The 17,011-nt window shown below is 39.6% G+C and overlaps 1 protein-coding gene across 14 annotated transcripts in view; it reads right to left on the bottom strand.

Annotated features, from left to right (window-relative positions):
- The window catches only part of LOC108901150 (transcription factor 4), a 228,928-nt gene that overhangs the window by 6,344 nt on the left and 205,573 nt on the right, over positions 1–17,011 (bottom strand). For 8 of the 14 annotated variants that reach the window (XM_051072763.1, XM_018702560.2, XM_018702561.2 and 5 more), the window contains 4 exons: positions 7,698–7,845; positions 4,411–4,576; positions 2,302–2,531; positions 1,403–1,550 (listed from right to left, as the gene is read on the bottom strand). In XM_051072763.1, the coding sequence (XP_050928720.1) occupies positions 1,403–1,550; positions 2,302–2,531; positions 4,411–4,576; positions 7,698–7,845 (692 nt within the window). Of the gene's footprint in view, positions 1–1,368; positions 1,551–2,301; positions 2,532–4,410; positions 4,577–7,697; positions 7,846–17,011 lie in introns of all 14 variants that reach the window. The other 6 variants (XM_018702558.2, XM_018702569.2, XM_051072766.1 and 3 more) reach the window with 3 other exon arrangements.

Genomic DNA, 17,011 nt, shown 5'->3' with positions numbered 1-17,011 from the left:
GGCATTCAGCTATGTTACAGTAGAACGAGGAAGCCGGCTTGTGGCACAAATACCAATAAATCTACAACAATTTGGGTCTTTTGGTCATAAAAGTGTTGAGAAATGATCTGAAACCATGAGTGGTTTTGTCTTCAGTCCCTCCCACTCCTTATCAAAGGATCTTTTGACACCTCAAGACTACAGAACATTAGCAAACAAGCACATTTAAGTTGCTACATGACTCACATGCAAACACAAATACAAATCTGACTGTTGAGAGAAAGCAAAGTTGTAGGGCCAAGAACACAAAGGACACATTTCCAGTAAAAAGCATCGACAAACACAGTCACACATTACACACATTAAAATCACACTTACTGCCAATCTGTTGTTAAAATGTACCCAGACCAGACAGAAACTAACTCATGTTCTGGCTTCTGTGTTTTTTCTTTTGCCAGCCACAGTATAATCAGCTTTGCCAGACTTTTAACTGTCAGGAACTGAACAACGTTTCTCTACAAATTAATTCAACTAATCGGTGACATTTTTTTTTTTTTATCTACAAGACATGTTGTCTGTGTAGGTTTTAACTCCCTTTCTTGGCATTACAGTGACAGTAGCATAAATGACAACACAATGGGGTGATTTTGTTTATTTGGCATCTTTTACATCAAGATACCAACAAAAGAGTGAAATGTAAATCTGCTTTACTTTATAGTCACAAGGTCACAAGAGAAAAGAGGATTTATTTACTATCTGTATAACTAGAGTTTGTACCAATAAAAATCACCTAAAATTAAAGCTACTCATAAAATGAAGTAAATCAAATCAGAGCTCTCACTTTTTGGAGGCAATGCTTAAATATATATATATATATCTACGAACCTTTATTTTCTAGTGAAGTTTTTCTTGGTGCTTTTGCACTTTTATTTTAACAGTTGGACACCAAACAGGAAGTCTGTGTTCTAAACCAATGCTTTGACCCTGGTAAAATGTATATTTTGGTTTTGTGATAAGAACTGAATAAGATTTCCAATTGTGTTGTCATTCTGCTCTAATCCTAGTGGTTAAAACGTACACAAACAACATATCAATGGATACCAGACAACTGATGGACAGTTGATAACCTATCGATCTTTTGAGATAACAGTTGACCCTGAAATCAGGGTCACTGGAAGCCAAACTGTGACAGTATAAAAGTTCATATTTTCTAGTAACCTAAACTTATTTATGGAAGGCATGTTTTGTTTGCCTGTGATTTCCAATTTCACAGCAACTGATCGGATTTACAAAATGATCAAAGTTTCTGAACTGGTTTCTGAATCAGAATTCTTTGGTTTTGACTTAAAGGTACAACAGCAGATTAGTTTATAAGTGAAATCTTCTGACCATTCAGGGGGGAGGAGATGTTGCTGCGTTTTACATTTGTCCCATGGGGTTCGACCCATCGCCCATGGCGGCGGCGGCATGGTGCGCGGCAGCCAGCGAGAGGGGGGTCCCGTCCGACGTCACGGTCACCTTCTCCTCCTCGCGGCGCTTCAGACAGGCTGCCTTGGGGTTCAGGTTTCGCTCTGGAGGGAGAAAGAAAGAGAAGAGACTTCTTATTGCTAATGTTTCTGGTGTTTCCTGTCTGTGTTTTGAGTCTTTTTCTTTTTTCAGAGAGGTGTTTCTTCCAGCTGGATCACTAAGAGTGAGACTAAAGCCAGAAAGTTCAGCCTGGTTCAACACAATCAACAGGTGCCACTGCTGCCCTCTTCTGGACCTGCTGGAGCACTACAGGAGCTGGCAGTCTAATTTAACCTCTTGAACCATGATCTTCACCATAATCTTTGCTTTAACAGGTTTAAAATTTGAATAAACTTCATGACACTGTTCTGGCTCTTCATTAAGGCTCTGTGATGCCTCCATGAAATCAAGACCCATGTTTTTAGTGGCTACATCATTCCATCAAATGGAGATATTCAAGATTTGTTATGGATCATTTTAGACACACTTCCTCAATGTGGTAAATATGGCTGGTTCTTTGAAACGTTCAAAACCTCTACTAGAATTTTAAATAGTTTCAACAAAGGTTATCTGTTCAGAATGGGCTTGTGAAGACGAAGAAAGCTGTGACTGAGACAAAAGCCTGTATATTTTAGCAGGCATAATATTTTCATGTTGTAAAACATGTAAAACATGTTATTTTATCATTTTTAATTAATGATGCTGTCTTCATCCTACAGTTTTCTCATTATCAACAAATAGACAAGAGAAAAATCTATTTTCAGTGGTGCTAAAAAGTAGCAAATCAGAAGTCCTGTGTCTGTATCTGAAACTGACCTCGGACTTGTTGCTCCAGACTGAGGATGACGGCCACGGCCTGGTGCAGGATCAGTAACTTGGTCTGAGGTTTGTCACTCTTCAGGTGCAGCTGGACCATCCTGCCCAGCTCTTTGAACGCCTCGTTGATGTCGCGGACGCGCAGGCGCTCCCGTGCGTTGTTGGCCATCCTCCGCTCCCTCTCTCTCTCCATCTTCTGCTCCGGAGACAGGTCCTCGTCGTCGTTGTTGCTACATTGGCCAACGAGGAGGATGAGGGGGAAGAAGAGGAGAGAGGAGAGAGGACACAGGGGATGAAGACAGGAGAGGAGGAGGAAGGGAAGGATGTGAGGATGAAACCTCACCTCGTACGTCATGCTAACACAGTGACACCTGAAGACTCTTTAAATTAAAAACAAATTATATGCGGTGTTTCACAAAGAGCAAGCTTAAATTGTCCACTTTTTAAATGGAGTTTGGTGACTTTCTCTACAGATAAGAAAGAGTGAACTACAGTTGCCAAAGTGTAAGAGATGCAAACATTAATTTTAGTCTTAATTATTGGATTAAAATGGCTGAAAAAAACTTTTATCAGAGTTTAGACTGTTTTTAGAAATATAGCTGAAGTTTTAAAACCTATTGGATTATGGGTCTTTACCCAGTCAGTTAATGCTGGTTTCTGAGGCCCAACACCTCCTCCTCTCACTTATTCTATGGTCAGTTGTAAATTGAGACACAATTTTAGCATGTTGACAGTCTATGTAACAATGCAGTATCATAGCAGAGATCTGAATGTGTTCAAAATGTGGTAATGTAATATTTCTTCATCCCAAACAGAGACTCACACTGGAGACTCATTTGGTTTTAATCATACTATTACGCTGTGCAGGATTTTCTATGGAGCAGATTGGTATTACGATATGGAACGGGCTGGGGCTAGCTGGTTAGCATGCTAACTTCAGTAGGAGAAAATAAGTGATAGAAATAGAGGGAAAACAAGAGTTAACATTGGTGTTGCTTTCCACCTCTGAAGACAGGAAAAAAATTTGATGCTGAACTTGCAACTTTTCTTCTAGACTGGTAAGTAAACAGCTGTTAATGCTAATGTTAGCTACGTAGCGATAGCAAAAACTTGCATATAGCACCTTTATCTAAAGCTGGTGATTGTGACTAGAAGAGAAAATGCAGAAAAAAGACGTGTTGCACGAGGTCAGAAAGACGAAGAAAACATTTCCAAACCCTGCACCACAGCACATCATCATCATCATCATTATCAACATCATCAACATGACCGCCACCATCATGTCTGGGTTTGGGATCCAAATGTTTCTGATTTCAGTCGACCTCCAGGTGAAAACTAAACCTGATAAACTGTCTGTTTATCGTTGGAGGGATGAAGGCGGCTCAGCTGCAGACAGGACGGGAAATCAACACTGGGACCAAAAGCTGACACTTCTGATGTTTCCGTTATTTCAAATCGAGTGCTCATAAAATGTGGAATTAACTCCATTTGGTCCTCTCTTTTTTTTCACTAACGATCATTTCCAGCGTTTCTATCAGTGTTTATTTCCCCGTCCTGACCGTGAGGCGGCACCTCTTTGAGAATATTGACTGTGGGCTCTACTCTCTTGTGTGAGAAACAGTTAAAACCAGGCTCAAGACCATGGAGAGACTTTTGGGATCAACCAGGACCTTCAGTGTGTCCACCAGGAATCTCCTCTTTTTTTCATTAATAAGGATCAAAAGCAGCCATGTTATGAAAGGAGAGACGCCCTGGCTGGACAGTTATTTCATGTACAAGAAGTCTCTGTATTAACTCATGTATTTAGCTGCTTCTCATCACAATTGGTCACTTCATCAAAGTCCAGAGGCTGGCTCCCAAAACACTGATGAGTTAAAGTCCTTCCTTGTGTCCTCTCTCTCCACAAACTGCTGATTTTTACTTTGTCGTATGCGAGCATGTGGCTGTATTTATTTACTTTAAGTCAGAGAAGCAATCGAAAATACTCCATTACAAGGTTTATCGTGGAACAAGGAAGGTCTCTGAACCCAGAGGTGTTTTGGGAAGATGCGTCCCAGCCCAGCTGAGGGTTTTGATGGAAGCGAACGTCTGAAGGGTGGGCGGGGTTACCTAGATCTTGACCTCTCAATAGCTTTTAACTCCTTGCCGTCGACGTCCTCCTTCTTGGGGTCCAGGGGCTTCGAGTCCTGTAGGAGGTTCTCGTCCCCCTCGTCCTCAGACTTGATCTCTGAGCTGACGGAGGAGGTGCTCTGGCCCTGAAGGCCTCCGGACAGAGCTGCAGGAGGAGAAAAGAGAGGAGGGGTTAAACATTAATTTGAACGTTTTTATTTATTTATTTAGCTGCTGTTCGTCCCTTCATGTGCAAGTTGCAGCTGAGATGCAGACTTGTAGCAGAAGGTGCTGCTAGTCTGAAACCCAGGCAGGAGTTAATTGTTGTTATTTGCTCATTTTAATTGTCATTAACTGTTAGTTTCTTCTGTTTTTCCTCTTATCCACAGCTAATTCTCCAGTCGAGCCCCAAGATGGCGGCATGGCAGAGCTGCGGTGCAAACGTAAAGCGTCAGTACCCTCTGCCTGCCTCCCTCCTCAGCCGAACAGTGCAGTCTTTATTTGACGTCTGTATGGATCCGTCACTGGGACGCTGCCAACATCTCAGTCAACACAAAACACACACACACGCACACATCTGTCGGCCATTTTGGATCTCCGTTTGCCTGACTGGAGGCATTTTGTGTGCAGCTTTGAGTGACGGCCTGTGTTTGGTTTGTGTGTGTGTGTCTCTTTCCATACAATCGCTGTGTGTTTGTGCATAAATAGCTGCATTTAAATGGACTTAAAAACTGTGAAAAGTGACTTTGTGCCTCTGAACGTCTGAGTGAAACCAGACAGAGGCAAACTGACATCGAGAGGAGACTGAACACAAAAATCTGGGGATACACCTCAGTTCGAATTAACGCAGCTTTCCCACTTCGTCTTTCCTCTGTCAGTCTCTACACTTCCTCCTCGGTACTTCCTGGATTTCTCTGCAGCTAAACACAGCTCTCAGTGTGTTTTAAATCAGACTGAATCAGGTTATTTTGCATTTGCTGGCAATGAACTTTTGTCCCACAATGCATTGCACAAAGGAAACAGAGGAGCTGCACAAATCTGCAAACAATTTAAGGCCATGAGACACATTTTTTTTTTTAGTTTATTTAGCAAATTAATACCATTATAGTTTCTAATTTTAATGTTGTTGTATCATTACAGTGACTACTAGTTATTTTTAATGCTGTTCTTGCTTTTGTTGTTTACTCTTCTGTAATCCTTAGTGTATTACTTTTCTTTATGTTTACTCCATCGTAAATAAAAATCTGTTAGAAACAGAATAAGATTCTGATCATTTATAAAAGGAAAGACAAGTTTTGTTTACTTCAGCTGAGATTCTGGTCTGTGTTGTTTTTCTCTGTGCTCTTATTCCTGGTTTAAAGTGGGAAAAGGTGACACACTGTCAAACCACAGCCACACAATCCTGATGAAGCAGATTAGCGGAGTTTTTAAGCATTTAAATGAATAAATAATGCCTAAAAGAACAAAAAAATTCAATCAGGAGCTTCAAAAATATTTTGTGTATGGATGCAGAAGTATTAAATCTTTCTCTTCTTGTTAAATGTTATTTGATTTTCCAAAGTTGTAGTTTATGTGTTGATGATTGTGGATCATGTCATCAAACATTAGAGTCGATTTCTCATTCATAAAAAAAATTAAAAATATAAAAGGGAAAAGTATTTGACAATTCAGCCGCCAAGGACCCCAAGAATTACACTGGATTATTCTGCACCTCGTGATTTATGTTCGACTTTTAGTGCTTTGTACAATTTGTGTAAACCAACCCTTTAAATTATGTATGAACAGTAAATCTACATTCACTTAAAATCCCCCCACATTCCCCTAGAGAGATAAAATCTGTTTGAGTATAAATGTAATGCAAATCTGAACATATTACAGTATCAAATTAATACAAATGTTTACTGATCAGAATTGTTTTAAAATTCAGAGAGAGCTCAGGAAACTGCAGCTCTGCCAACGAATCAGCTTCTGCTGCCAAAAACATTTTAATATCCTTTATTTACAGTCTCCACACACGATGAAATGTGTGTGTGTGAGTTATGGACGGATGCAGGAGTAACTTCTTCTGGCTGAGTGTGTGTGTGTGTGTGTGTGTGTGTGTGTCTCTCACCTCATTACACACTTGGCTGTGGTTTGCTGCCGGCTGAACTTTGCTGCCAGCAGACTCATTTTCAGCCTTTAAAAAACGAGCTCAGGGCTAATTTTCTCCGCAGCTCGCTCATATACACTTCTGCTGCTCCACATCCATATCACACCGTGCTGTATATTTGTTTACCCTCCTCGTTAAAGTCTTTTTTTTTTTTTTTTAAACGGCTCGGGTGGCAAAGTCGAGGCTCGCGAGCTGAGGTCTGACTTTCTCAACTTTCTGGGACCATTTCCTCATCTTCACCTGTTTCTTTTCCCTTCATTTCTCATCTTTTTCTTTTGTTTCTTCTTAATTTCCCCCCATTTCTTTTTATCTCGTCTTTCCCCTGCATCGTTTTTCATCTGCAACTTGTTTGTCTTCATCTCTTCTGTCATTACTGCCTTTCCAACTCAGCCTCTTTTTCCTTTTTGATCTTTTTCTTCTCACATATTTTCCATCTGCTCTTCTTTTACTCATCTTTCTCAGCTGTGTCCTTCTTAACATAATTTTCTTCCTCTTCCTTTACACTATATCTTTTTCTCTTTCTCTTCATTTTCCTGCATGTCATCACTTTTTTTTATCTGTCTCTTCTCTTGTTTTCATCTTCTTTGTTTTATTTCATGACCTTTTAATCTTCATCCATCCCTGGAAATTTCATGTTTACTTTTTCTTGACTTCCTTTTCTCTTTTTTACCATCTTTTCTGTCCTCCTCATCCCTTCTTTTTCTTTCCTACACTCCTTTTTTGTCCTCATTCTCTCCCTCTTGCTCACACATACATATATCTTATACATACTCACTTTCTTTTTACCTCTTGCTCTTCTATTTCTCACTATAACTGTATTATTATCAATAACAACAATAATAAATGTTGTTTTTTAGTGTTTGTGTGAGTGTGTGTGTGCACAAGTGCATGATGGGATACCAGCCTGTGCCTTCATGGAAACACACACACACACACATGTCCATGAACAAAAACAACAGATGTCAGTACAGTGTGTCCATCACCGACTCTTTGTTTTTGTGTTTCTGGTTGTTGTTCACGAAATAAAACTTCTGCTACAAAAGGCAAAGACAACACACGACCGCCGCCACTTCCTGTCGTCAGCGTACGTTTGAATTGAAGTAACAAACAGTATTTTTTTGGAGGGGGTGGGGCTTACCGCGGTAGGGGTCGGGCTGGCTGAGGTCTGGCGAGGTGGCTGACTGAACGGGCAGCTGAGGCACTGGCACCTGACCCGCCATCGAGTGTCCGCCGCGCAAACCGCCCACGCCGCCACCACCGCCGCCGTCTTCTCTGTGAGAGCCCACCTGGGAAACAGAGGGAGGAGAAGAAGAAGAAGAAGAAGATGTGAGAGGGAGGTTTTCATGCGAACAAGCAGCTGCTCTGATTCTGTCTGAAGAATAAAAAAAACAATTTAAAAAAATGGAACCTGTTTCAGATCTGAACTGATGGGTTCAGGCTGCTTTGGGCTTTAATTTCTCTGAACTCTCTGGGACTCGTTGTGTTTAATTATATTTATTATTTTTGACTGTGTTTATTTTTTAAAACAGCTCAAGAAATATGACATTTTATTTTGTTATTGTAAAGGTCCAGTAGTTTCTAATAAGAAGAATAAATTGTGCATTTATTAGGGTCTATTTTTAGCGGCGGATTAATCCACACTTGGTGCTTTAATGAGTATTTACAGCAGCAGGACAGTGTGCGTGGGAATGAGTCAAAATAAACTGCAGCGTGTGTTCGTGGTGAAGAAGGGAACACGTCACCCGGCGCAACAGTCTGACTCACTGATGTGTTTTTAATAGTTTTTGAAAACAATGGAAGCTCTGACGTTGGATTTATACTGCAGTTGATCAGATGATTGCATTCTGTTATTGGAGGTTAATTAGCTACGTGAGCATGTATTTTGGTTGTATAACATGTATATGTTATATATTATGTTTCTCTTCTTGTGATTAAACCTGTTAAATTATTCTTTTAACTTTATATTTTCACTTGAAATGTATTAAAATAAGTGAGATTTTGTTTTATATTTATATTCTGCTCATGTACTTTCCCTCACAGTGGCACTTTTATCATTTAGAAATCATTTAATTGATCCCATAATTACACCAAGTATTTAAACTATTAATTATTTATGTATTCTAGCTTTTAATTTATGTTTTATTGACGATAATGCACTGTATTTTAAACACTAACACTAACAGAGCGTTATATGACCACAACCAAGTATTACTGAATTTCTTTACATTAATTTTGTATAAGTGGAAAATGGAGAGGATGAAAAACCTCCTGTTTTCAACATTACACAATTATAAAAGTAAAAAAAATGACACTGTAATTGTTCTTTCTTTCTTTGCTCCTACAGATGTTGTAGTTTTATCTTTGGCCTGTTGAGGGCATCCTCTACCTTTCCAAGTCACTGAAGATCTCCATCTGTCACACACACACACACACACACACACACACACACACCATTCCTCAAGATGTTTTTTTTTTCTTCTCCATTTTGTCCTGTACAGTTCAGCTCAGGTAGTAAAACTGTGCTCAGACTGACTTGTACTTGTGTGTACCTGTGTACCTGTGTGTGTGTGTGTGTGTGTGTGTGTGTGTGTGTATCTGTCCAAATTCATATCTGCATGTCTGACATGTATATTTACTGTTTTTCTTACTTGAGTGTCTCCTTGTTTTTCATGTGCGTTTTCAATGAAATACTGTAGAGTGCATGGCTGTGTGTGTGTGTGTGTGTGTGTGTGTGTGTGTGTGTGTGGTTGGCTGAATCCTATCCATCTGTCTGCCACACACACACACACACACACACACGACAGCACAACAACTGACAATTATCTTAATGCCCATATGTTTAATTGTGGGATTTCTAATTCCCAGAGCACCGAGCAGCTTCCAGCAGGGACTCACTGTTTTGGCACGAGATGGGCTCGCTTTATATATGTGTGTGTGTGTGTGTGTGTGTGTGTGTGTGTGTGTGTGAGATGCCAGCTTTCTCCTTGCATCCCGTGGTTCAGAGTAGTCTCTCTCTCTCTCTCACCCTCCTTCTCCTGAGCTTTGTTTTACTTTGAACATATCAGCAGGACAGTTGCTCGATATGAATCCTGACATATATTTAGATCTGTTGTACTGTAAACAGTAAATAAATAAATACCGCGTCAAAGTTCTCAACAATAGGAGGCCGAGCGACAGCGGGGACGCAGTGTGTGTGGGTCCTTAATAGCGTGATAATCAGCCTGAATTGCCATTTCATTTCAATCCATTATTCAGCTTGACATTGTGCTCATGCTAGCTGTTTTCTGTTAAGGAATGGGGGGGGGGTTGTTTTGCTCTGACCAATTAGCATTGAGTGACATATCCTTTCAGCTGATGGTGGTGGTTGCTAGGAGGGAATAACTCAATATTTGCCCCATCGATCAAATAAATTTGATGATTTAACAGTGATTATTTCTGGAAACTGACTTACAACCGCCTATGCTAAGTTTCTGGCTCTGGGTCTTCATTCTTCAAAGAGCACTTCACCAATTTAGCAGAAATTGTTGGACTCATGATGGAGAGGGAAGAAGAAAATATAAAAATCCCTGCACAGCCTGAGATACTGAGTTTTTTATTCCACATATTCTTCTTCCTCTGTCAAAACCTGGCACCTGAAGTGTCCACAAGGCAACTCAGCCGCAGACTCAGGTGGGTTAGGCTAGTAGCGGCTAATGCTACGCTAGCGGCTCAAGTCTCTGGAGTAGAGATGAGGCTACAGACATCTAGGTAAACTCATGTCTTTCAAAATCCACACCTACAGATTATTATTTATTTTGAAAACTTGTAGCCCTTAAACCCAACTGACGTTGACTCAAGTGACATCACTTAAGGCAATCTATAAGACGTCACACAGCTCCCTCTGGAGGCACAGAAGGTACAAACGTCTTGTAGACTCACAACTTTCTAACCACACAACACCTGCTAGATATAGCTAGACATCATTAAACATGGAAATAGTGAAGCATTTTAAAACTAAAATATATTTGTGTGGCATGTAGTCGTACCTGTAAACACTCGCCTACAAAGCTATCAATCGGATCAACTGCTTTTCCTACTAGAGGATGCAGCTTCCACCGGGCCCCAGGTTATCTCTTAAAGTAATTTAATTACGCACATCCTCATTTAGGGATTTTCCACCATATTTGTACCAGAGTTCAAATAGAGCAACAACTTCAGTCAGTGTAGACCCTGCCTTAGTTGATATGTGTGCAAATTGCCTAACAAATCTGTAATTAATCACATTATTAAAACCAATTGACAGACAGTGAGCTGGGGAATTATGGGGCCCATGGGGGTCTAGGGCCTTTAGGCAGTTATTTGATTTCCTAATCAGCCTCAGAAGGATAGTTTGACTGTAAAACAACAGAGAATATCTTGTTTAGAAGCAAATAATTTCAGGATTTTTAATTTTTGCAGCAGATTAAAACTGGTATAATTCAAAATTGTTTTTTTATACATGAGGCAAAACTGTTACTCTGATACAACTAAATTTTCTTCTAGATGACAACATGCTTATATTGTGTTCATGTTTTCTTATTTCATCACGCACTTATTTTAAATGTCATGTATAACGTTCGTCTTCACTGTTAATAACTGTAGTGTAAATAAGGTTGTTTTGAAAATGAAATCCCTCTGTCTGTCTGTTAATCCAGCTGGCTGACGGCGAGGTCGTGCCCACCGCATGCTCTCGCTCCGTGCAAATATCACAAAATGTCGACCTGTTTGTCAGTTGTGTGTCTTTGTGTGCGAGTCTGTCCACATGTCTGTTTGCTCCCTTATTTATCATTTGCCTCTTGTCTTTCTTTCTGTCTTTTCTTTCCGTTCTTCTGCCTTTCATCACCGCCCGGATTCCCAAATGTAAAATGGCAGCAGAGAGGGGAGACAGAGAGGGGCGGCGTACATTTTTAATGGAGGGCTTTTATATTTTAACGAGCCTTCCTTCTTCTCTTCCTTAATTTAGTTCAACGAGGAGGGAAAATGAGGAGACAGACGGAGGAGAAAAATATAAATAAATCAGACAGAAACTGATCTGCTGCCGGTGTGGCGCCAATATTTGCTGCCACGCCTACTTACCCCACCAGGTTCAAGGCATCTGATTGGACGGATAGATAAACCTCATCATGCAGTGAAATGCTTTGATTTTTACTGTCAACAAGTAAATTTTGTTGATTTTTTCTTTTAGCTGTGGCCATGAAAAAGTTAGCAAGACGACCCAGAGTTGAGATTATTTTGTTCACATTTGTTTTGGTTTGTTCAGATTTTTGTCAGAGCTGCGTTCAAGGACACTCAGACATCTGTGATTCGAGACAAGAAAAAAATACTGTGAAAAGACTAAAGTCAATATTGTTTTCTATTCTTTCTTGCCTTCAAAAAAAAAAGAAGTTGCTGTTGCAGCGGCCAACTCTCAAAACTTAAGATGTCACAGTGTCCTTGAATGCACCAACTGCTCTTAACTGTATTATCAAAGCTCCAACAACACAACAAAACAAACAGTCTTGAAAACTTTCCTTGTTGTTGTGTTCAAGGACCATCCTCTGTAAGCTGATTTTAGTAGAAAGTTATTTGTATTTGTAATAAAGCAAATAAAACACACAAAAGGTAAAATTAGACATCATGTGTCCGGTGGTGTGTCTGGGTCTGATTCTGGTTCAATACTGGCCACAAAGAGATGAAGAAAAAGGCAGAAAGAAAGAAAAGAAACTCTGGACCGACATAAAACATTTCCTGCTGTTAGAAGAGAGAGCAACACAATATGTGCACGTTTCATCAGGGTCACTTGTGCAAAACACGTTGCTCCGTCTTTCACTTGCAGAATATGTTTAAATAAATACCAAGAAGTTTAAAGCTTCTTTGTTTTATTTTGTTTTACTTTTTGTATGTTTGTCTTCATTGCTGAACACTTTTCAATATTTTAGTCTGGGAGATATAAACATCTTTTATGCCAGAGTGCGTCAAAGAATTGTGCTTTAAAACTTTCCTTGTTTAGACAGTGGATATTGTTAGTCAGTGAATAAATATACATTTTGACCAAGAATTAGCAGATTTTGAAAAGTTTTGATGCTCAAAAAGTACTGATGTTTATATGCACAAATATACCAAATAAAAACAAAATATATTTTGTCTATTTGTCACTTTTTCTATTCTTTTATCTGCTGTTTTTTGTCTCTGTTTGTGTGGCACAGATGTATATAAATGTCATTTCAATAAAGCAGATAGAAAAAAAAAATAGAAAGCGCCAGAGCAGGAGATAGAGGAGGAGGTGCTGAGTAACTGTCATCTGCAATGTTGTTGATCAGTGCGAAGTGTGTTCATTTAAAATGCGTGTGTGTGTGTGTTTGTGTACCAGTGCACTGATTACACAGGAAGAAGAGAAAGAGGGAAATTTCTGGGTCAAGAGACAACACACACACACACACACACACACACACACACACACACACACACACACACAGAGAGATTTGTCATGCAGTTGTAAACAGTTGGGACAAGTCTGTGTCTGTGTCTGAGAGAAGAAGAATAAACTCTGTCAATTTACTAACTCTGCAAATTGTAATATTTCACCCCGCATTAGATGGATTTCTGCAATTTCCATTTGTCGTTTTCGATTATTGTCGCAGTCTGTGAAAGAAAAAAAAACCCACACACCTCTGTGAAAAGAAAATTTCAGAGGAGGAGGAGAGGAGGAGTCCACTTTGGATTCTCATCTAAGATGCCATATTTGCTCAATTTCATTATGTTACAGAGCAGACTCAGGGTGATGCTACATGCAAGATGTCAATCTTGTCCTGAAAGGTCAGGGTGTATCCTCTGAGGAGCAGGAAAATTTCACAAAATTACATTTTTATATATGAACAAACACATAGGTTGTTTGCTCCTACCCTACCATGGCGCACCTTTGTCGCCATGGTCCTGCGTTTTGTCGACTCGTCCAACCACTCCAACCTCCTCCTAACACAAACTTTGTTGCTCTTGATACTACGTCACCTGACTTCCTACTTTGCTCCTGTTATAATCACTATGGCCACTAGGGGTTTCCTGACAGCTAAACGCAACCACAGGTCGTAATAAGCTGCTGCACAGACGACCTATGGGCTCGTTTAACACATTAATTTAATATGTATTTTACCTCTTATTCCCTGACATTGGAAGAGCTGAAAATTTCTATGATGAACAGACTAGTTTTGGCTTCAAAGACAGTTGGAGAACCCTCCTAACAGCTTGTAACGGCTTGTAACTTGTAAAAAAAAATGGAACAACGCACGGACATATGGACTGACAGTGAGGTCCAGGATTTATTGAGTGCATCGTGGGAAATATGAGATTTTGACGTTGCTTTACCCACCGCCGGCTGGCTAACGTCACTTCAACACTCCTATTTGCAGGCAGGAGCTCCCCAGATCTGTTTGGTCCGAAAAACACTTAACGAGACAAGCGAAAGTCGTAACTACCAAGAGGACCTCTCAGTTTTGTTCTCTGTAGTGAATGCAGTGCATTCCTGCAGATGTACATTATATATTTAAACTGGAGTCTACATTGGTCTGACTTTATAACACACACATGGTGGAACAGTCTCAGAGCTGTACAGTCTCTCCTCTGTGCAAACTGAACACTTGACAGAAAGCACCTGCTGCAGCAACGTCAACACACACACACACACACACACACACACACACACACACACACAGAGCTCAGTGTTGAGGTTGGACTTCCATGGGAGGAAAAGTACAGCAACATTTTCCAGAAGTGGGATACGTATGTATGTTTTTTTTTTTTTTTTTTTGGTAATTTTCCGTGTAATGAACAGAGTGAAGAACGACAGACTCCTCTGTCGTGTATAATGTCAATTTTAAAAAAAGAAAGAAAAAGGAAGAGAAAGAAATGAAACAGAGGAAAATGGAGGGAAGGGAAAGAAAGAGGTCTGAGGAAATATGTCATTTGGAAAAATGTTCTTCTGAGGTGAAAATGTTTTTGTCAGAGCAAAATCCATCTGGATAATCTGACAATGGTAAATGAAGAAGAACTGAGGTTTTATTCTTGTGTCCTGTGGCTTGCTTTGTTGTGACAAATTTAAAATATTATACTGAAAGTTTAAAGTTGAAAATTAAAGAATGTTTATTTACAGTATTATGTCATGTTTATATTTTTATTAAAAGTCAACTCAGCGTCTTCTTACTGGCCTTTTTCGGGAGCTTTCAGCTGCACCTAAAGAATTGTAAGATGAAAGCTCCAGAAAAAGGTGAGTAGGTGGAACTTAATAATCTTTTGATAGTTATTCAATAATAATTCAAATATCTTTAGAGTTATGTAACTATACGTGCATGCTAAAAGACATTTTGCATCCATTTGATCTATATTTTATGAGCTTTTTTGTCCCAGTTTTTCGCATTTCCATCTCTCGACCTGAGACCCAGACCCATGTTGTATTAAGCAATTATCAAGGCTGTTAAAGTTTATTTATCTGCTCATCTTCATGAACACGAGGCTGCACACAAATGCCCAATGATCACAACCTCTTTTTCCGCATAAATATTCAGATCACACGGCTTTTGAATACAAACAGTGAAGGCAACCTGCACTGAAACATCATTACCATACTATAGGGCTGTAGATTAGCATAAAGACCTGTAATTTATTCCATCAGGAACATATATGTTGAGTGGAAACACAGTGGTGTGTTTATTAAATGAATGGTAACTATATATTGAGAGCTTTTCTGAGAACATTATGTTTTTTTCTTCGTATTTATGGTTGTTTTCTCTGTGATTATCACCAGTTAAGCATTAAGTTTTGCTCACTGAATAAATTGGGAGCATAGCAATCTAATTAGAACATAAACCTGAATAAACAGAATAAACCTACACGTTGTATGTAGTGCTACAAATAAATAAAATCATTTTAGGAAATGCAAAGAAACTGTCGCTGCTCCTGTTTGTTTCCTACCTGTTTCCACCGGCTATTATGCAACATGGCCACAAATATTTGGACGTCCTGTGATAACTGAACGTGTCTTTCCAAACCTGAGGCATTAATCTGATGCTTTAGCAGCCTCTGTTTTACTGAGAAGGCTTTTCACAAGAATATACAAGCATTATTGTACTGGACGTAAACGGAGAGCGGTAGATTTCCATCAGCTTATAGGAGTGAATTTAGTGAAAGAGAAAAGAGAGGAGATGCAGAGTATTAAAAGGCATTAGTGTGTTTTACGGAAAAGTGATGCAGATTATGATCCATTACACGTAATGTAACTCTGCTTAATGGGGAGAGGGAGGGAGGGAGAAACATTTCTCTCCCTTAACCTTTCCCCTCGTTTCAGGAGTCACCATCCACACTGAGCTGAGATGCAGTAAAATAACTGGCGTGACTTAAACACATCATCAGCAGCAGACAGCAGAACAGAAAACACATTTTAAAACCTTCACAGAGAGTCTGGACGTTCGTATATTATCCTCCTCTTCAGTTTGTTTTAAAGCAGATCACAGTTAGTTAAATGTCACGTCACTTTTTACCTCTGCTGTTCCTCTGTTTTCTGGTGTTTGCAGGGATCAGACTCCTTAAAGTGGCAACAGAAAACTTTCCCTTCTAACATTTCCAAGTGAAATTAATGTTGCTGCAAAGAATACCACCAGGAAAACATAGCATTAGCAACATGGCTAACCCTAGCAGCCTGGCTACTGGTGAGTCCAAAGCCAGAAACAACCAAAAGTACACCAGAAACTTTCAATTTATAAAACATTTTCTTTCAGTTTCTGGTTGTTCAGTTTCCTCTGGCTTAATTTGTGGTGGTTGTGAGGTTTAAACAGCTCATAAAACTTGTGGAAATACATTTCATTATTAATTATTTGCCTTTTTTTAATGCTTTAAAGGCAAAAAAATTGCACAGGGAATAAAATTAGGTTAGAAAATACAACTTCCAAGACAACTTCTGGTATTAACTTGTGGTACTTCAGCTGAATACAGATAATTTTGTTGGTGACAAAATGACGTTTCTTAAACTTCTAATGAAAGCAAGGCTTACAGGGAAACCTGTCCATTGCCACTTTAGTTTTAGCTTCAAAACTGTAACCGCTGTATCAGTGTGTTGTATTATTTATGTATTTGGTTGTGTGTGCGATGCATTCCTGTCTATGTACGCTGTATGTCTCTCTCCCCCCTCTCCCTCGCTCTCTCTCCTTCTCTCCCACATCAGTCTACCACCTGTTTTCCCAGAGTTATGACCTCAGCCTGCAGGCGTCTCTGCCTAACACTGCCAAACTACATACAGCTGTGTGTGAAAGACAGAGAGAGAGAGAGAGAAGTACATGAGGATGAAAACAAAAGTGACAGAAAATATATAATGAAGTAAATATGTAATAAAATGTGTGTCAATAAGAGAGAAGACAGAAAACAGAAGAGGGAGAGAGAGTGAGTAGTCACAGCCATGAGGAAGTAAAT

This window comes from Lates calcarifer, linkage group LG9 (genome assembly GCF_001640805.2).
Source record: "Lates calcarifer isolate ASB-BC8 linkage group LG9, TLL_Latcal_v3, whole genome shotgun sequence".
Classification (NCBI taxonomy): Eukaryota; Metazoa; Chordata; class Actinopteri; family Centropomidae; genus Lates; species Lates calcarifer.
This window is presented reverse-complemented; position numbering and strand designations above follow the sequence as displayed.